The 21463-nt window shown below is 40.0% G+C and overlaps 1 protein-coding gene across 1 annotated transcript in view; it reads right to left on the reverse strand.

Moving 5' to 3' along the window:
• MROH9 (maestro heat like repeat family member 9) overlaps window positions 1–21463 on the reverse strand; it is a 105989-nt gene that overhangs the window by 46162 nt on the left and 38364 nt on the right. The window contains exons 7-8 of the mRNA XM_039221684.1: window positions 14796–14931; window positions 2540–2664 (exon numbers count right to left, since the gene is read on the reverse strand). Of these exons, the coding sequence (XP_039077615.1) occupies window positions 2540–2664; window positions 14796–14931 (261 nt within the window). The remainder of the gene's footprint in view (window positions 1–2539; window positions 2665–14795; window positions 14932–21463) is intronic.

A 21463-nucleotide genomic window follows, 5' to 3' on the forward strand; every position in this document is an offset into this window, starting at 1 on the left:
ACATTCTGTTATTTCCTTGGTCGGAATAATTCTGCAATTGATATCATAAAAGGCCTCCCATTGTAAGAAATTCTTTTCTCTGACCTCATGTTGTTGCTGAACTTTTAAATAAAGACGCCAAAACCGACAGGACAGAGATGACTGCCTGGTGATCAGAAAGGATCTCAGGGCTCTCTCACTCTCTTTCGCTGACACCGTCCATCCTTCAGGGACCCCTGGACCTTTCGGAGTTGGCTCGGCCTCCGACAGTTTATTTGGTATAAACGATTTATTTTTTGTTTAGTGTGTGACACTTTTATGGCTTCTTTAGAAGACGGTGTCCTCTCTTGGAACTGGTTGCTATATAAAGGAACAACCCTTTAGTCTGTAAACTGCTTTTTTTTTTTTTTTTTTTAAAATTCAATTCTGCAGTTTCACAGTGTTTTGTTTCTAACTCTCTTGCCTAAAAACCCTGGTGTTTATCCTCTTATTTGCATCTTTTGGACTTTATCTTTGTAGTCTTCACAACCTTAGATTCTCTCGACTCACTGGTTCCAGTGTCCCTCTGAAAGTCTCATCCTCGGGGCTTTCTAGCTACTGTCCTGCACACAGGACCAGCACTGGCCTGCTTTGGTATCACAATGGGTAACCAAATAACAGGCCATGAATCCAAGGACCCAGAACATCCTCCCCCAACCCGCAGTATTTCCAAGTCCAATGGACATTCCGCTCAGAAGAGGGAGGAGATCAACCTGGAGTTGGTAGTAGCTAGCCTCCTGAACCGCTTGGAAAAGGCTCAGAGGAAACTGTCGGTCCTCCACTCACTAGCCCTATTGTGGCACTCAGGATCCTGAGTCCAGGGCACTGGAGTGGAAGATGGAAGGATGTAGAAGAATTTTCTAGTAAACTCTACATGCTTGGTTTCTTCATGTAAATGGATAACTTCACAGTCAGTCAGGCTCGTGATTTTTGAGATGTGGGGTGGGTAAGAATAAATGCTTGATTTTGGAAAAATACACTATCATTTGTGGCTCTTTGGTGAAATGACTCAGTAATTCGAATTCAAATTTAAGGTGCAGATTTAAGACATCTGTGCAGTAGTTTTGACTATGTTATGTAAAATGTATCCCTTCCACGTATCCTCAGCCTCACACAATTCTATCCACCTCAGCCATGGGAGAAGACACTGCTTCGTTTATGTATTTTTAGGAGGAACCCAAAGACTCTCCCACTCCAAGAGATGGGCTAGGCTGAAGTGCTTCCCCAGCAACTGTTGGCTCCCTGTATGTGGCTAGAAGGCCATCTATTGTACAGCCCAATTTAGGCTGCAGAGCTGGGTGACCTTTCAAGCATGTGTATAAGCCTATGTACTTTGAAGAAAGTGAGGGAATATACAGGGCCTCATGGTTTTCCCCAGGGGTTGGGTCTATGTCAAAATTATTTACTCGGTACTGAGGTTTGTCACTTCAATTTAAAATTTGTTTCAATGGGGTTTTATTTTTCATTTTATTATTTATTTATTTATTTATTTATTTTTAAATATTTTTATTTATTTCTAGGAGAGAGAGAGACAGCGTGAGCAGGGGAGGGTCAGAGAGAGAGGGAGATACAGACTCTGAAATAGGCTCCAGGCTCTGAGCTGGCAGTCAGCACAGAGCCCGATGCGGGGCTTGAACCCACGAACCGCGAGATCATGACCTAAGCAAAAGTCGGACGCTTAACCGACTAAGCCACCAAAGAGAGAGTGCAAGCAGGGGAGAGGAGCTAAGGGGGAAAAAGAGAGTGAGAGACAGAGACAGAGAATATGAAGAAGGCTCCATGCTCAGTGCAGAGACCAGCGTGGGGCTTGATCTCATGACTGTGAGATCATGACCTGAGCCCAAATCAAGAGTTGGATGCCTAACCAACCAAACCACCCATAATAGGTTTTTTAAAATCTAACGCAGGTTATTTTGATGTTTGCTGAGTAAATTATAATACTATTGCAAAGCCTATTATATGATGACTCTATTAACTTTGCTAAATAACCAGAAGTTCCCCCATCTTTAGTGACATATTTATTAATTAAACAAAAAGAAGTATAAAACTAGAAAACACTTACCTCATTTGCATGCTATAAGGATTACATAAAATAATACAAATTGCTATATTCAGGAATAATGGGCATCATTCTTACTCATGAAGATGAAAATCGTGAAGCCAAATACTCTACACGTTATTTACTCCATGCTTCACTGAACTTTAAAAACATGGAAAAATTTAATAAAAATATAAAATGTTGATGTAAGTTGCCACTAGGGGCGCCTGTGTGGCTCAGTCGGTTAAGCATCTGACTTAGACTCAGGTCATGATCTCAGGGCTCCTGGTTCTGTGCTGACAGCTCAGAGTCTGGATCCTGCTTCAGATTCTGTGTCTCCTCTCTCTCTCTGTCCCTCCCCTGCTTGCTCTCTGTCTCTCTCTCAAAACAAATAAACATTAAAAAAAGAAAAAAAGATTTGCCTCTAAAAGTAATACACACACATGTAAGAAAAGCCATGAGATAAAGCAGGTGGTAAGTCACCTGCGCAATTTTAGTTCTGTCTCGTTGCAAGAACTTGGGTAGGAATTCTGTATCAGAGGACGGAGACAGGAGGCAGTAATTTCCATGCTTCTCATTCTTCGTTGATTTATTTTTTTCAGTATCCCCTGTATTAAGGAAAAGAGTTTATGGTTTTGGTTTGATCATCAGTTCCTTCTATGACATCGCTGTTTCCAATTCTCCCTTCCTACCCAATTCTGGAGATCTAAAGTGTTCTGAACATTTAACTCTCTGCAGGTAGTTTAATCACATGCAATATTTTGATAGCACTGACCTAGAGTCTATAAAGTGTTTAAGTGAGGCCTCTGTGAAATATGAATGAAAGACTTAGATAATGTTAATAGATTCAGCAGATATTGAATATATTTAGGCCATCAAATGCATCATTCAGCCCACTGGAAAAGCTGTTGCTAAGGTACAGTGTATACTGATAGGGGATCACACTTGGAGGCATTTTGCAAAGAGCTGGGGAGGTCATACAGCAGGAAAGCCAGGAGCTCTTAGTGAAAACTTCAGGCCCTGATGTTTTTATTTCCAGAGAAGGTGACTTTTAATGATTTTGTTTGTTTGTTAACAGCTCCATGGAGATATAATTGACATACAATTTACTTAAAATGTGTAATTCAGTAAGTTTTTATATGTCTGTATATCCCTACAAAAATATTACTGCTATAAAAAAATAAATAAATGAAAAAAACCCCAACCATATTCTTTCCCTCCACCATACCTGCTCCCCTGTACCCACCACCCCTGACCCAAAGGCAACCACAGTTCTACCTTTTTTTCACTGGCTTTTTGTCAAGTTTGTATTTTCTAATCTTACATAACTGGATTCATATAGGATGTACTCTTCTGTTGCGTGGCATTTTTCACTCAGCAAAATTATTTTGTGATTCACCCAAGTGGTCATATGTATCAGTAGTTCATTCCTGTTTCATGGATGAATTCCATTCCATTATCAGCTTATCCATTTGCCTGTCAATGGACATTTGGGTTGTTTCCAGGGTTTTGGCTTTTCCAAATAAGGGTGCTATGAACATTTGTGTACATGTTTTGGTACAGGTCTCTGATTTCATTTCTCTTAGGTAAATGCTAAGTTATGGAATGACTGGGTCATTTGGTAGATGCGTGTGTATCTTTTTAGGATGAACAGCCAAATTATTTGCCAAAGTTGTTGTACCATTGTCACACTCCCTCTGGCAATGTGAGAGTCCAAGTTGCTTCAGGTCTTTAATAAGATATGGTATGGCCAATGTTTCCATTTTAGACATTCTAATGTGTATGTATTGGGACCTCATGGCAGTTTTTAAGTTACATGTCTTTTATGACCAAATATTGAACATCTTTTGATGTGTGTCTTTGCCATATGTGTCTCTTCGGTGAAATGACTCAGTAATTCAACTTCAAATTTACTGTTTTTTAATTTGGTTGTCTGTTTTCTTACTGAATTTTGAGTGTTCATTTTTAAATTCTGGATATGAGCCTTTTGTCAGAGATGTAACAGATATGTAACAAATATTTTCTCCCAGTGTGTGGCTTATCTATTCTCTTAGCAGTGTCTTTCGAAGAGCAGAGATATTTAAATTTTCACTTTTAAAATGTATAGGTCATGGGGCACCCGGTGGCTCAGTTAAGTGCCTGACTTTGCCTCAGGTCATGATCTCGTGGTTCACGAATTTAAGCCCCGCATCAAGCTCTGTGCTCACTGCTTGGAGCCTGGAGCCTGCTCCGGATCCTCTCTCTCTCTTTCTTTCTGCTCCCCCCCCATTCATACTCTGTCTCTCTTTCAAAAATAAAATAAAACATTAAAAAACATTAAAATATATAGGTCATGCTTTTGTGCTGTATTTAAGACATCTTTGTCTAGCCAAGGTGCAAGGACTTTTGTTTCATAGTTTTAGTTTTAAGGGTCCATTTCGAATTAACTTTTGTGTTATGTACAAGATATAGATCAAAGTTCTTCTCTTTTGCATAGATATATATAACCAATTTTTCCAACACCATTTGTTGAAGTTTACTCTTTCCCCATTGAATTGCCTTTGACCTTTTATAAAAAATTATCTGGCCATATGTGTGCAGGTCTATTTAAAAATATTTGCACCTACATTCTTGAGGAACATTGGTCTGTGGTTTTATGTTTTTGTTTTTCTTGTCATGTCTTTATGTGGTTTTGGTATCAGAATATTGCTGGCCTCCTTGAACGGGTTGTCAAGTGTTTCCTCATTCTCACATTTCTGGAAGAATTTGGATAGGATTGGTATAGTTTCTACGTTTAAGTGTTTGCTAGATCGCTACAGTCTGGCATTTTCTTTGTGAGTATTATCTTTTTCATTTAGTTCAAAATACTTTCAATTTCTACTTTTATTTCTTTTATTGACTCATGGGCCATTTAAAAATGGATGATCTGGTTTCTGAATATTTTGAATTTTCCAGATATCTTTCTACTTTTATTCCTAGTTTAATTCAATTTTGGTCAGAGAATATATTTTAGGTGAATGAAAGACTATATTTCCTCAAGATTTGATTTATGGTTTGAATTTGGTCTGTTTTGGTAAGTTTTCTGTTTTTTTTTCCTTGAGAATGTTCAGTTTTCCATTATTGGTGGAGTGTCCTTATATATTATAGGTCAAGTTGTTTCAAGTCTATATCCTTAAGTATTTTCTGTGTGATTATGAATGATTGAGAGAAGGGTACTGAATTCTCTGACTATAATCATACATCTGCTCCTTCTATCCTTTTTTTTAAATTTTTTAAATGTTTTTATTTATTTCTAGGAGAGAGAGAGAGACAGTGTGAGCAGGGGAGGGTCAGAGAGAGAGGGAGTCACAGACTGAAACAGGCTCCAGGCTCTGAGCTGGCAGTCAGCACAGAGCCCGACGCGGGGCTCGAACCCACGAACCGCGAGATCAAACCTAACGAAAGTCGGACGCTTAACCGACTAAGCCACCCAGGCGCCCCACCTTCTATCCTTTTAAAAAAAATTTTCTTGACAGAGAGAGAAAGTGTACAAGCGAGTAGGGCAGAGGGAGAGGAGGGAGAGAATCTTAAGCAGGCTCCACACTCTACACAGAGAGTGTCATGGGGCTCAGTCTCATGACTCTGAGGTGGTGACCTGAGCTGAAATCAAGAGTCAGATGCTTAACCAACTGATCCACCCAGACACCCCTAGTTCTATCCATTTTTGTTTAATGTATTTTAATTTTTAATTTTTATAATTTTAGGGATATACATGTTTAGAATTGTTGTCTTATTAATTAATTGACCCCTTTATAATATGAAATGATCCTCTTTTTCCCTGGAAGCATTCTTTGCTCTTAAATATATATGTTTTTGATATTGATTCAGTGACTCTCATTGCCTTTTGACTAGTGTTACCATGTTATACCATGTTCCAACTTTTTTTTTTTTTAAATAGTTTATTGTCAAATTAGTTTCCACATAACACTCAGTGCTCATCCCCACAAGTGCCCTCCTCCATGCCCATCCCCCCTCCCCCCACATCCATCAGTCCTCAGTTTTTGTCTGCATTCAAGAGTCTCTCAGGGTTTGCCTCTCTCCTTCCCCCACCATTTCCCCCCTTCTTCTCCCCCTTGTTTCTCAGTTAAGTTCCTCCTAATCCTCCTATACGTGCAAACATATGATATTTGTCCTTCTCTGCCTGACTTATTTCGCTCAGCATAACACCCTCAAGGTCCATCCATGTTGCTACACATGGCCAGATTTCATTGTTTCTCATTGCCATGTAGTATTCCATGGTATAGATAAACCACATCTTCTTGATCCATTCGTCTGTTGATGGACACTTAGGCTCTTTCCATGTTTTAGCTATTGTGGAGAGTGCTGCTATGAACATTGGGGTACATGTGCTCCTATGCCTCAGCATTTCTGTATCCCTTGGGTAAATTCCTAGCAGTGCTATTGCTGGGTCATAAGGGAGTTCTATTGTTAGTTTCCTGAGGAACCTCCACACTGTTTTCCAGAGGGGCTGTACCAGTTTACATTCCCACCAACAGTGTAGGAGGGTGCCCGTTTCTCCACATCCTCGCCAGCATCTAGAGTTCTCTGATTTGCTCATTTTAGCCACTCTGACTGGCGTGAGGTGGTATCTCAGTGTGGTTTTGATTTGTATTTCCCTGATGAGGAGGGATGCTGAGCATCGTTTCATGTGTCTGTTGGCCATCTGGATGTCCTCTTTGGAGAAGTGTCTGTTCATGTCTTCTGCCCATTTCTTCACTGGGTTGTTTGTTTTTCGGGCGTGTAGTTTGGTGAGTTCCTTATAGATTCTGGATATTAACCCTTTATCTGATATGTCATTTGCAACTATCTTTTCCCATTCCGTTGGTTGCCTATTAATTTTCTGGGTTGTTTCCTTGGCTGTGCAGAAGCTTTTAATCTTGATGAGGTCCCAACAGTTTATTTTTGCTCTTGATTCCCTTGCTTTTGGGGATGTGTCAAGTAAGAAGTTGCTGCGGTGGAGGTCAAGGAGGTTGTTTCCTGCTTTCTCCTCTAGGGTGTTGATAGTTTCCTGTCTCACGTTCAGGTCCTTTATCCATTTTGAGTTGATTTTTGTGCATGGTGTGAGAAAATGATCTAGTTTCATTCTTCTGCATGTTGCTGTCCAGTTCTCCCAACACCATCTGTTAAAAAGGCTGTCTTTTTTCCATTGGATATTCTTTCCTGCTTTGTCAAAGATCAGTTGGCTGTATACTTTTGGGTCCACTTCTGAGTTCTCAATTCTGTTCCATTGGTCTATGTGTCTGTTTTTGTGCCAATACCATACTGTCTTGAGGATGACAGCTTTGTAGTAGAGGCTGAAGTCTGGGATGGTGATACCTCCCGTTTTGGTTTTATTTTTCAGTATTACTTTGGCTATTCGGGGTCTTTTGTGGTTCCATACAAATTTTTGGATAGTTTGTTCTAGTTTTGAGAAGTATGCTGGTGCAATTTTGATTGGAATTGCATTGAATGTGTAGAGTGCTTTAGGTAGTAATGACATCTTAACTATATTTATTCTTCCTATCCATGAGCATGGAATGTTTTTCCATTTCTTTGTGTCTTCTTCAATTTCCTTCATAAGTTTTCTATAGTTTTCATCATACAGATCTCTTGTATCCTTGGTTAGGTTTATTCCGAGGTATTTTATGGTTTTTTGTGCAATTGTGAATGGGATCAGTTTCTTGATTTCTCTTTCTGTTGCTTCATTATTGGTGTATAAAAATGCAACCGATTTCTGTACGTTGATTTTGTACCCTGCAACTTGGCTGAATTCTTGGATCAGTTCTAGTAGGCTTCTGGTGGAGTCTGTCGGGTTTTCTATGTAGAGTATCATGTCATCTGCGAAGAGTGAAAGTTTGACTTCCTCTTTGCCAATTCTGATGCCTTTGATTTCCTTTTGTTGTCTGATGGCTGATGCTAGGACTTCCAGCACTATGTTAAACAACAGTGGTGAGAGTGGACATCCCTGTCGTGTTCCTGATCTCAGGGGGAAAGCTCTCAGTTTTTCCCCGTTGAGGATGATGTTAGCTGAAGGCTTCTCATAGATGGCTTTGATGATGTTTAAGTAGGTTCCTTCTATCCCAACTTTCTCGAGAGTCTTTATTAAGAAGGGATGCTGTATTTTGTCAAATGCTTTTTCTGCATCTATTGACAGGATCATATGGTTTTTATCTTTTCTTTTGTTGATGTGATGGATCTCATTGATTGATTTGCGAATGTTGAACCAGCCCTGTAACCCAGGAATGAATCCCACTTGATCTTGGTGGATGATTCTTTTTATGTGCTGCTGGATTCGATTTGCAAGGATCTTGTTGAGGATTTTGCATCTGTAGTCATCAAAGATATTGGCCTGTAGTTCCCTTTTTTGGCTGGATCTCTGTCTGGCTTGGGAATCTGATGCTGGCTTCATACAATGAGTCGGGGAGTTTTCCTTCGACTTCTATTTTTTGGAACAGCTTGAGAAGAATTGGTAGTAATTCTGTTTTAAATGTCTGGTAGAATTCCCCAGGGAAGCCATCAGGTCCAGGGCTCTTATTTGTTGGGAGATTTTTGATGACTGATTTGATTTCTTCACTCGTTATGGGTCTGTTCAGATTTTCTATTTATTCCAGTGAATTTTGGTAGTGAGTGTGTGTTTAGGAATTTGTCCATTTCTTCTAAGTTGTCCAATTTGTTGGCATATAGTTTTTCATAGTATTCCCTGATAATTGCTTGTATTTCTGAGGGGTTGGTTGTAATAAGTCCATTTTCATTCATAATTTTGTCTATTTGGGTGCTCTCTCTTTTCTTTTTGAAAAGTCTGGCTAGAGGTTTGTCAATTTTGTTCATTTTTTCAAAAATCCGACACTTGGTTTCATTGATCTGTTCAAATGTTTCTATGGTCTCTGTGCTGTTTATTTATGATCTAATTTTAATATTTCTCTTCTTCTACTGGGATTAGGGCGTTCTTGTTGCTCTGCCTCTAGTTCTTTTAGGTGGGCTGTTAGGTTTTGGACTTGCGCTTTTTCTAATCTCTTGAAATAGGCCTGGAGAGCAATGTACTTTCCTCTTAGGACTGCCTTTGCCGCATCCCATAGATTTTGGATTGTTGTGTTTTCATTTTCATTTGTTTCCATATATTTTTTAATTCCATCTCTAAATGCCTGATTGGCCCATTCATTCTTTAGAAGGGTGTTCTTTAACCTCCTGCGTCAGGCGGGAGTTCTGCCTTGGCGGTTGTGGGGAGGAAAGTGACGGAGCTCCAGTCCCTTCTTGAAACAAGAGCTGCACCTCGCTTTTTTGGGCGTGTAAACTCCCCGTACCGGGGGCACAGCCGAAGTTGGTTGCACTCTTCAACCCAGGCCAGTCCCAGTCTCCAAATCCCAGTCCGCGTGCCCCGCTGAAATTGCCTTAGGTACAGCTTCCCAAGCAACCACCTCGGGGCAATTCCAGGCCCCCTGCCGAGCTCTGGGGGCAGAGTCAGAATCGCTGCTTCCTTCTCTGGGTCTGGCTGGCGCGCATGCGCGGGGGCTTGCCTGCCGGGTGCGCGGAGTCCGCTGGAGTGAGGAAAACTCATCACCCGAAAAACGAACTCACAGGCAAATTTCCCAGTTTTTAGCTCTTTGCCTTCCCTCTAGAGCCCCGACCAGCCAGGAGTGCGGACGCCCGGTGTCCGCGCGCGGCTCCCTCTGGGGCCCCAGCCGCCCCAGAGGGCAATGGCGGCAGGCGCGCCTCTCCTCTGACGTCCAGCCGCCTGGAGCCAGCACAAAGAAGCAGTCTGTGTGTTCAGCCCCCCCGGGACCAGTTGGCGCGAGGGGACCTGGCGTGCAGGTATTTTGCAAATACGGTCTTTCTAAGCCCTGAGCGGAGGTTTTTCCCTCCGAGCAGAGGTTTTTCTGTTTTGGACTCTCTCTTTTTCCCCCTCTCACTCCCCGTAGAGGGTAGAAGGGGATCGCCTCCCACCCTGGAGTCTCCGATCCCGGCCCGATTTTATCTTCCCCGGTTCGCACTCACATTAGAAGTCTCTCTCAGTGGATTCTGCGTCCTTTTCTCCCAGTCTCTCAGGTTTTGTAAGGTTTCCAATGGCTTCAGATCTTTTCTGTGTGATGTATGGGCGCGAGTGCAAGTACGGAGCTCCTTACTTCTCCGCCATCTTGCCCTTCCTTATCATGTTCCAACTTTTAACTTTTATTCTATTTGTGGTTTTGCATTTAAAGTGGATTTCTCATAGGGCAGCATATAGTTGAGTCTTGCTTTTTATCCAATCTGATAATCTCTGCCTTTTCATTGGAGGTATTCAGAATATTTACATTTACTCTATATGGCTTTTATTTTATTAAAAAAATATTTTTTTATTTAAAAAATATTTTTTAATTTTTTTTTATTTCTAGGAGAGAGAGAGAGAGAGACAGCGTGAGCAGGGGAGGGTCAGAGAGAGAGGGAGTCACAGATCTGAAACAGGCTCCAGGCTCTGAGCGGGCAGTCAGCACAGAGCCCGACGCGGGGCTCGAACCCACGAAACGCGAGATCATGACCTAAGCGAAAGTCGGACACTTAACCGACTAAGCCACCCAGGCCCCCCTATTTTATTAAAAAAATTTTTTTTAATGCTTTATTTCTGAGAGAGAGATAGAGACAACGTGAGCAGGGGAGGGTCAGAGAGAGAGGGAGTCACAGAATCCAAAGACAGCGTCCAGGCTCTGAGCTAGCTGTCAGCACAGAGCCTGACGAGGGACTTGAACCCGCAAACCATGAGATTATGACCTGAGCTGAAGTCAAATGCTTAATCGACTGAGCTACCCAGGTGTCCTCTAGATGGCTTTTAAGCCTTCACTATTTGTTTTCTACTTTTCCCCTTTTTCATCTTCTTTTAAACTAGTTTTTAAAACATTACATCTCTATTTGGCTTATTATATGTGACTCTTTGCTATTTTATTTAGGAGGCTGCTTTAAGGTTTATATCACACATCTTTAACTTATCACAGTTTCCTTGTGACATTTCATACTCTGTTTGCAAGAACTTTAAAAAGTAGTCCTACTTCCTCTTTCAAGCCTCTGCACTATTGAGGCTTTTACATTATTATTTTTTGCCTTAAGCAGTCGACTATAATTTTAAAAGATTAAATACTGAGGAGGGTGCCTGGGTGGCTCCGTTGGTTAATCATCCGATTTCGGCTCAGGTCATGATCTTGTGGTTCATGAATTCGATCCCTGTGTTGGGCTCTGTGTTGTTAGCTCAGAGTCTGGAGACTGCTTTGGATTCTGTGTCTCCCTCTCTCTCTGCCTCTCCCCTGCCCACACTCTCTCTTTCTCTCTCAGCTAAATAAACATTAAAATATTAAAAATAAAATAATGAGGAAAGAATATTTACCTACACAGTTGCAATCCATTATTCTTCATTCCTTTGTGTAGATCTATATTTTAACCTGGATTTTTTTCCTTGAAGGATTTCCTTTTAATATTTCTTTTAGTACAGATCTGCTGATAATGAATTCTAGCAGCTCTTGTATATCTAAACATGTCTCTATTTTGCTTTTGTTTTTAAAAGAATTTTTGGCTGCTAAAGAATTCTAGATTGCCTTTTATTTCTGTACATTGGGAGGCTGCTCCATTGTTTATGGCTTTTATTGATAAAGAGATTTACTGTCATCTTTGTCTTTGTTCCTGTGAATAAAATATGTCTTATTTCTTCTGGTCCTCTGGAGAATTACACTGTTAATTTCTGTCAAAGTGTTCTTCATCTCAGATATTGTATTTTTCATCTCCAGACGTTCAGTTGAGGTCTTTTAGAAATTTTTCTATGTCCTTAGTTAACATGCTTATCTTTTTCTTGGGCTCCTTAAATGTTGGGAGCCATTCTGAAGTCACTAGTTGAGAAAACTCCTTGTGAGGTTAATGCAAGTTTGCACAGTCTCTTGCTGTCAGATGATGACCAAAACTCACACCTCACTCAATTATTTCTGCTTGAGCACTAGCCCCCAAGGCACCTTGTTGATTGGTATCGGGAGTGACTTGTCCCCTTATTTTGGCCCTGGTATGATGACTGCACCTTGTGAAGGAACTTATTGTAGGAACTTCTTCTGTGATTATGGGAGCAGACATTGAGTCTCTGGCAGGTCCTGTTTTACTCCATACTTTCCCATGAGCTATAAACAGGCTAATGACCCTTACTCATAAAAGATTGACTTTTACATATACAATTCTGTTTCTACTGTTGCGTTAGTCCAAGAGGTTCATACAGCTCAACATATAAACCAACTAACCAAAAATTTTTCTCATGCCCTAGTTATTCAAGAAATTATAGACAAAAAAACTAGACACAAAGGTAAATGCACTCAAAGAGGCTATTCTATATATTGGAAATGAGCTAAACTCTTGAAAGGTATGGTTGGCTCTCCAGTGCCATAAGGAATATAATTGGACAATTAAGTTTTGCCTGGAGACAAAGAGCCTAACTTAGAGAGAAGGAACAGATAAGGGCAGAACGTAAGTTACTACATATACCTTTGCTAACTGGTGATGTATAGCAGTCCCTTCTCTAAGGCCTACATTCCACAAACACCTTCCTTAACACTGGCAGCTGTGATGAGGATGGATAAGAGTATTTACAACTTAACCTATGACTTAATCTTAGTGTTGTGAAAATGTGTATGTTATTCTGTTTTTCACTAAGAACACCCTGTTATTTTCTTAGTTACTCAACCTCACTATAATTGGGGTAGTTCTGCAAGAATACTTCTGTAAAACCTGTTTTTGTACAACTTTCCAAAGCATCTTATCACATAGAATTATCCATTGTAAAAATTCCATTTTCTGATGCCATGTTATTGTTTGACCTATAAATAAAGACACCACAACTGACAGGACAGAGGTGTTTGCCTGGTGATCAGAAAGAATCTTGGGGCTCTCTCACTCTCTCTCTCACCAACACCGTCCATCCTTCAGGGACCCCTGGACCAGCTGGAGCTGGATTCTGGCACTTAAATAATTGGAATGTATTATAATAATTGTTTCAATGTCCCTTTCTACTAATTCTATCATCTGAATTATTTCTGGGTCAGTTTTGATTCCTTTTTCTCCTCATTATGTGTTGTAATCTGATTCCTTACATGTGTAATAATTTTTATTAGGTGTCAGACACTGAATTTTAACTTGTTGACTGCTGGAATATTGGTATTCCTAGAAGTAGACTTGGGTTTCATTCTGATTGACATTTAAAGTATTTGGAGATCACCTGATCATTTTAGATCTTGTTTTTAAGCTTTGTTAAGTGGTACTAAAACAATTTAGTCTAGAAATAGTTTTTTTCCTTCTAATGAGACAAAACCCTTTGAGTACTATACATCTTTACTTGTACATTATGAAGTTCTAAATGTTGGCTTAGAGTCATAGGCACTATTTCCAGCCTTTGTGAATTCATTGGATTTTTCTCTCTAAACATTCACCCCTGGCCTCAGGTAGTTTTCCTCACATTTGTTTTTGCTTTTTTTTTTTTTTTAATGTTTTATTTATTTCTGAGAGAGAGAGAGAGAGAGAGAGAGAGATACAGCATGAGCAGGGGAGGGTCATAGAGAGAGGGAGATACAGAATCTGAAGCAGGCTCCAGGCTCTGAGCTAGCAGTCAGCACAGAGCCCGATGCGGGGCTCGAACCCACGAACCGTGAGATCATGACCTGAGCCGAAGTCGTACACTTAACCGACTGAGCCACCCAGGTGCCCCAGTTTCCTCACATTTGTGTTTTTCTTTTTTTTTTTTTAAGTTTATTTACTTATTTTGAGAGAGAGAGTGAGCATGAGTGGGAGAGGGGCAGACAGATGAGGGAGAGAAAGAATCCCAAGCACGTTCTGTGTTGTCAGTGTGGAGCCCGACACGGGGCACAAAGCCATTATGAGATCATGACCTGAACAGAAATCAAGAATTAGGTGCTCAACTGACTAAGCCACCCAGGTGCCTTTTACATGAATGTTCTGATCACTGCATATCTGAATAAATGGAACCCTGTGCAGATCTCTGGAGTTCTTTTTTTGTGCACTGCTCTGTGGCACTCAGACCTGTGAGCTCTAACTATCATGACCTCTCTGGAAGCCTAATTCTGTCTTTTCTTGGTGACACCATTGGGTTGCAGTCTAAAAACTTACTTTAGGTGGTAAGTTCAGACAACTGTAGACCCCACCTCATTTGTTCATTTGTTCCCATCTCTCAGGAATCATTGTCCTTTGCTATCTGATGTTCAGTGCCTTGAAAATAATTATTTATATTTATATATTTAGTCATGTATTAAGGGAGGGTATTTTCTCTGTTTAAGTTATTTGGAAATAGTATGATACTTTCAGGACTTGCTTTTATGCTCTGTTAGGCAGGCCACAGCAGCATTTACTGCTGGTGGCTAATTTTTTCCCACCACTGAAGTGAGAATCTGAGGATCCATCTGATGCCCCATTAGAGGGCGAAAATATGCCTCCTCTTTAAAAGTCCCATTGGTAACATTTCTTCTATTTCCTCTCTCCCTCTTCACAACATTCCTGTCCCAACCATTAATACCCAACACTAATCTAAGTAGAGTACTTTATAGACCTTGAAGAACCAACTATATCATTATTAGCCTATTTTGATAATTCTAAAAAGATTATAAAAGGCATTTTAGGAAGTGGAGCTATAGATGTTGGAGCAGGATTTGGAAATCTACAGATGTAGAGCCTTCTTGGGACCCACAAGTAGAATAAGGGACAATTATTCCCTAGAGAGATGGTAAATCATTCTTACCATTCTGATGCTTTGCAATGCAGAGAAGGTGATGCAACCCCAAGGATGCTTGTTGTGTGATTGAGAGATCATTATGGCAACACAGAAGTGACAGTTCTGCTGCCAGAACCCCCAAACATGGCGCATCAACACTTGCCTAATGGAAAAAAAAAACAAAGGAGAAAAATGCACTTTCTATGCATAGTCAACATTGAATGTCTGTATCCGATTCTCTAATATCTATATCAGACTAGGGTTTGAGGATGAGCTTCAGAATTTACAAAATCTATGCTCAGAACTGTTACTGAACCTCAATTTCCTCATCTGTGAAATGTTGGTAAAAACTGCTACCCTGTAATAGTTATTGTGGGGACCATTTATGACAAAAAAGAAAATTCTTAGCAAAATGCTTGGAAATTATAGAAACTCAACTAATGTTACTTTTTATTCTATAAATCAGGTAGCAGTTTTCAGGTAGCAAATTCCAGGATATTGGGGCAGAGGGTGGATATCCTAAAACTTTTATATGTTCTTGTCTATGTCTGACACACTTCAGATGACTCTGTAAACTATGGAGACATATAACTTTTCCTCCTGGAGTTGTTCTGGTTCTTCCCAAGGATATTAATTTTTTAAAAATTCAGGGCCTTTACTTTTGATGTCAAAGCTACTGTCACAACATTTATGTATTTCTTCTTACAGTGTCTTTGTCACACAGGCTGCTCATAAAGTTAGATTTTCATCTTGATTGACTAGTTGAGAAGAAGGGAGAGGTGGAAGAAACATTCTGCTTTTGTGAAAGCTTTTGTGAAACATTCTGCTTTTGTGAAAAACATTACCATTTTTTTTTTTTAAACAAAAAGGGCTCTGTTCACATGTAGGTTTGGTAAACGAGTAGGTCTTCTTGTTTCTAAGATAGGTGATTACTTTTCTTAAATAGATGCTTTGAGGATTAGAGCAAATGTTGGTGTAAAAGTTAGAATCCAAGTCAATCCTCTGGGAGGATCCCAGGGGCTGTTTCTCCTTTCTACTTGTCTCATATGTCTGTTTATCCCTGCCTCTCAAGTTGCTTGATCCACACCTCTTTCTCAATCTTTTTAAAATATTTACACATTTTATTTCTGGCATGACTCACGTTCTTTCCTTTTTTTTTTTTTTTCTTACAAATAGTTTATTGTCAAGTTGGTTTCCATATAACACCCAGTGCTCATCCCCACAAGTGCCCTCCTCCATGCCCATCTCCCCCCTTCCCCCCACATCCATCAGTCCTCAGTTTGGTCTCAGAATTCAAGAGTCTCTCCTGGTTTGCCTCTCTCCCTTTCCCCCACCATTTCCGCCCTTCTTCTCCCCCTTGTTCCTCCGTCAAGTTCCTCCTAATCCTCCTATACGTGCAAACATATGATATTTGTCCTTCTCTGCCTGACTTATTTCGCTCAGCATAACACCCTCAAGGTCCATCCATGTTGCTACACATGGCCAGATTTCATTGTTTCTCATTGCCATGTAGTATTCCATGGTATAGATAAACCACATCTTCTTGATCCATTCATCTGTTGATGGACACTTAGGCTCTTTCCATGTTTTAGCTATTGTGGAGAGTGCTGCTATGAACATTGGGGTACATGTGCTCCTATGCCTCAGCATTTCTGTATCCCTTGGGTAAATTCCTAGCAGTGCTATTGCTGGGTCATAAGGGAGTTCTATTGTTAGTTTCCTGAGGAACCTCCACACTGTTTTCCAGAGGGGCTGTACCAGTTTACATTCCCACCAACAGTGTAGGAGGGTGCCCGTTTCTCCACATCCTCGCCAGCATCTAGAGTTCTCTGATTTGCTCATTTTAGCCACTCTGACTGGCGTGAGGTGGTATCTCAGTGTGGTTTTGATTTGTATTTCCCTGATGAGGAGGGATGCTGAGCATCGTTTCATGTGTCTGTTGGCCATCTGGATGTCCTCTTTGGAGAAGTGTCTGTTCATGTCTTCTGCCCATTTCTTCACTGGGTTGTTTGTTTTTCGGGCGTGTAGTTTGGTGAGTTCCTTATAGATTCTGGATATTAACCCTTTATCTGATATGTCATTTGCAACTATCTTTTCCCATTCCGTTGGTTGCCTATTAATTTTCTGGGTTGTTTCCTTGGCTGTGCAGAAGCTTTTAATCTTGATGAGGTCCCAACAGTTTATTTTTGCTCTTGATTCCCTTGCTTTTGGGGATGTGTCAAGTAAGAAGTTGCTGCGGTGGAGGTCAAGGAGGTTGTTTCCTGCTTTCTCCTCTAGGGTGTTGATAGTTTCCTGTCTCACGTTCAGGTCCTTTATCCATTTTGAGTTGATTTTTGTGCATGGTGTGAGAAAATGATCTAGTTTCATTCTTCTGCATGTTGCTGTCCAGTTCTCCCAACACCATCTGTTAAAAAGGCTGTCTTTTTTCCATTGGATATTCTTTCCTGCTTTGTCAAAGATCAGTTGGCTGTATACTTTTGGGTCCACTTCTGAGTTCTCAATTCTGTTCCATTGGTCTATGTGTCTGTTTTTGTGCCAATACCATACTGTCTTGAGGATGACAGCTTTGTAGTAGAGGCTGAAGTCTGGGATGGTGATACCTCCCGTTTTGGTTTTATTTTTCAGTATTACTTTGGCTATTCGGGGTCTTTTGTGGTTCCATACAAATTTTTGGATAGTTTGTTCTAGTTTTGAGAAGTATGCTGGTGCAATTTTGATTGGAATTGCATTGAATGTGTAGAGTGCTTTAGGTAGTAATGACATCTTAACTATATTTATTCTTCCTATCCATGAGCATGGAATGTTTTTCCATTTCTTTGTGTCTTCTTCAATTTCCTTCATAAGTTTTCTATAGTTTTCATCATACAGATCTCTTGTATCCTTGGTTAGGTTTATTCCGAGGTATTTTATGGTTTTTTGTGCAATTGTGAATGGGATCAGTTTCTTGATTTCTCTTTCTGTTGCTTCATTATTGGTGTATAAAAATGCAACCGATTTCTGTACGTTGATTTTGTACCCTGCAACTTGGCTGAATTCTTGGATCAGTTCTAGTAGGCTTCTGGTGGAGTCTGTCGGGTTTTCTATGTAGAGTATCATGTCATCTGCGAAGAGTGAAAGTTTGACTTCCTCTTTGCCAATTCTGATGCCTTTGATTTCCTTTTGTTGTCTGATGGCTGATGCTAGGACTTCCAGCACTATGTTAAACAACAGTGGTGAGAGTGGACATCCCTGTCGTGTTCCTGATCTCAGGGGGAAAGCTCTCAGTTTTTCCCCGTTGAGGATGATGTTAGCTGAAGGCTTCTCATAGATGGCTTTGATGATGTTTAAGTAGGTTCCTTCTATCCCAACTTTCTCGAGAGTCTTTATTAAGAAGGGATGCTGTATTTTGTCAAATGCTTTTTCTGCATCTATTGACAGGATCATATGGTTTTTATCTTTTCTTTTATTGATATGATGGATCACATTGATTGATTTGCGAATGTTGAACCAGCCCTGTAACCCAGGAATGAATCCCACTTGATCTTGGTGGATGATTCTTTTGATATGCTGCTGGATTCGATTTGCAAGGATCTTGTTGAGAATTTTTGCATCCGTATTCATCAAGGATATTGGCCTATAGTTCTCTTTTTTTGCTGGATCTCTGTCTGGCTTGGGAATCAGAGTGATGCTGGCTTCATAAAATGAGTCCGGGAGTTTTCCTTCGACTTCTATTTTTTGGAATAGCTTGAGAAGAATTGGGATTAATTCTGTTTTAAATGTCTGGTAGAATTCCCCAGGGAAGCCATCAGGTCCAGGGCTCTTATTTGTTGGGAGATTTTTGATCACTGATTCGATTTCTTCACTCGTTATGGGTCTGTTCAGATTTTCTATTTATTCCAGTGAATTTTGGTAGTGAGTGTGTGTTTAGGAATTTGTCCATATCTTCTATGTTGTCCAATTTGTTGGCATATAGTTTTTCATAGTATTCCCTGATAATTGCTTGTATTTCTGAGGGGTTGGTTGTAATAAGTCCATTTTCATTCATAATTTTGTCTATTTGGGTGCTCTCTCTTTTCTTTTTGAAAAGTCTGGCTAGAGGTTTGTCAATTTTGTTCATTTTTTCAAAAATCCGACACTTGGTTTCATTGATCTGTTCAAATGTTTCTATGGTCTCTGTGCTGTTTATTTATGATCTAATTTTAATATTTCTCTTCTTCTACTGGGATTAGGGCGTTCTTGTTGCTCTGCCTCTAGTTCTTTTAGGTGGGCTGTTAGGTTTTGGACTTGCGCTTTTTCTAATCTCTTGAAATAGGCCTGGAGAGCAATGTACTTTCCTCTTAGGACTGCCTTTGCCGCATCCCATAGATTTTGGATTGTTGTGTTTTCATTTTCATTTGTTTCCATATATTTTTAAATTTCATCTCTAATTGCCTGACTGGCCCATTCATTCTTTAATAGTGTGTTCTTTAACCTCATGTTTTTGGAGGTTTTCCAGACTTCTTCTTATGATTAAATTCAAGTTTCAAAGCATTATGATCTGAAAGTGTTCATGGTATGATCTCAATTCTTTCATATTTATTGAGGGCTGCTTTATGTCCCAGTATGTGATCTATCTTGGAGAATGTGCCATGCGTACTTGAGAAGAAAGTAAATTCCCTGCCTCAGGATGTAAAGTTCTAAATATATCCGTAAGATCCATCTGGTCTCATGTGTCTTTCAAGTCCATTATTTCTTTAGTGATTTTCTGTCTGGTTGACCTATCCATTGCTGTAAGCGGAGTATTAAAGTCCCCTGCTATTAGCACATTCTTATCTATAAGTTTGTTTCTGTTTGTGATTAATTGTTTTAGATATTTAGGTGCTTCCATATTTGGTGCGTAGATATTTATGATTGTTAGTTCTTCCTGATGGATGGACCCTGTAATTATTATGTAGTGCCCTTCTTCATCTCTTCTTATTGTCTTTAATTTAAAGTCCAGTTTGTCTGATATAAGTATAGCTACTCCGGCTTTCTTTTGATTTCCTGTAGCATGATATATATTTCTCCATCCCCTTACTTTTAATCTGAAAGTATCTTCCAGTCTAAAATGAATTTCTTGTAGACAGCATATAGATGGATTTTTTTTTTTGTTTCCATTCTGCTGCCCTCTGTCTTTTGATTGGAGCATTCAGCCCATTTACATTCAGTGTTATTATTGAAATCTGTGGGTTTAGAGTCTTTGTATCTTTTGTAGGGTTCATGTTTGTGGTGGTGTCTCTGGTATCTTTGTTCCTTGCAACATTTCCTTCAGAGCTTCCTCCTCAGGATTTCTTGTAGGGCTGGCTTCGTGGTGACAAATTCTTTCAATTTCTGTTTATTTGGAAAGGTTTTTATCTCTCCTTCTATTTTGAATGACAGGCTTGCTGGATAGAGGATTCTTGGCTGCATGTTTTTAATGTTCATCACATTGAAGATCTCCTGCCATTCCTTTCTGGCCTGCCATGTTTCAGTAGATAGGTCTGTCACCACTCTGGTAGCTTTCCCTTTGTATGTGAGGGCCCTTTTCTCCCTAGCTGCTTTAAAAATTCTCTCTTTGTCCTTGTATTTTGCCATTTTTACTATGATATGCTGTGCAGAAGATCGTTTCAAGTTACATCTGAGGGGAGCCCTCTGAGCCTCTTTTATTTCAACATTTACTTCCTTCCCCAGGTCGGGGAAGTTCTCTGCTGTAATTTGTTCCAGGACTCCGTCAGCACCTTTCCCTCTCTCTTCCTCTTCTGGGATTCCTATGATACGGATATTGTTGCGTTTGACCGTATCGCTGAGCTCTCGAACTCTTCTTTCATGTTCCTTGGTGAGTTTGTGTCTTTTTTTGTCAGCTTCTTGTTTTTCTATCATGGTGTCTTCTAAATCACTTATTCTCCTTTCTGCCTCTTCAATCCGTGCATTGGAGGCCTCTAATTTATTATGGTTCTCATTTATCGCATTTTTAAATTCTTCATGCCTATTTTTATTTTCCATTCTGTCTGTAGCCATAGTTTCTTTGATGTCCCCTATGGTTTTTTCAATCCCAGCTGTTAATGTTACCATTATTATTCTGAAATCTTGTTCAGTTATGCTAGTTATATCTGTTTTGAGCAGTTCATTAGCTGTCATTTCTTCTTGGAGTTTGTTTGGAGGAGAGATCTTTCATTTCATCATTTTTGTTACCTTTCTGGCTCTTGTTAGTTTTAAACACTTGTTATGCTCTCTGCACCTATGAGCAATGCTGTATCCAAGAAGACTGTCCAGGGCCTATCCTTTCAGAGAGTGTTTTTTGAATGGTATCCCTTGGTCTCTCTTGTTGGGACCTTGGTTATTTTATTTTCCTACTCGTAGTGATATTTGGAACTCTCCACCTTGTGTACTCTGGCTTGTTTCTTGAGGTAGCCCTGGAGAAGAAAACAGACAGACAAACACACAGGGAGCAGGAGCACACAAACACACTGGCTAATTCAACTAACATGCAAACCTAGAGGGAAAGCGAAAAAGTTAAGAGAAAAGATGGAGGCGGGAGGGCAAATAATAGAGAATAAAATACATAAAAGGGTCAAAAAGGAGAAAAGAAAAGGAATAAAGAAAACCGATGGACAAAGAATGGTTTAAAGCATATAACTGGATTTCCCAGCTACAGTTAAATAGCCGTGTGTATGCAGTGGTGGTTGAAGAGCATAGAGAAAGAGAGAGAAGACAAGGCA

Source organism: Hyaena hyaena, unplaced genomic scaffold, assembly GCF_003009895.1.
Source record: "Hyaena hyaena isolate Hyena2069 unplaced genomic scaffold, ASM300989v1 scaffold_1006, whole genome shotgun sequence".
Taxonomy (NCBI): Eukaryota; Metazoa; Chordata; class Mammalia; order Carnivora; family Hyaenidae; genus Hyaena; species Hyaena hyaena.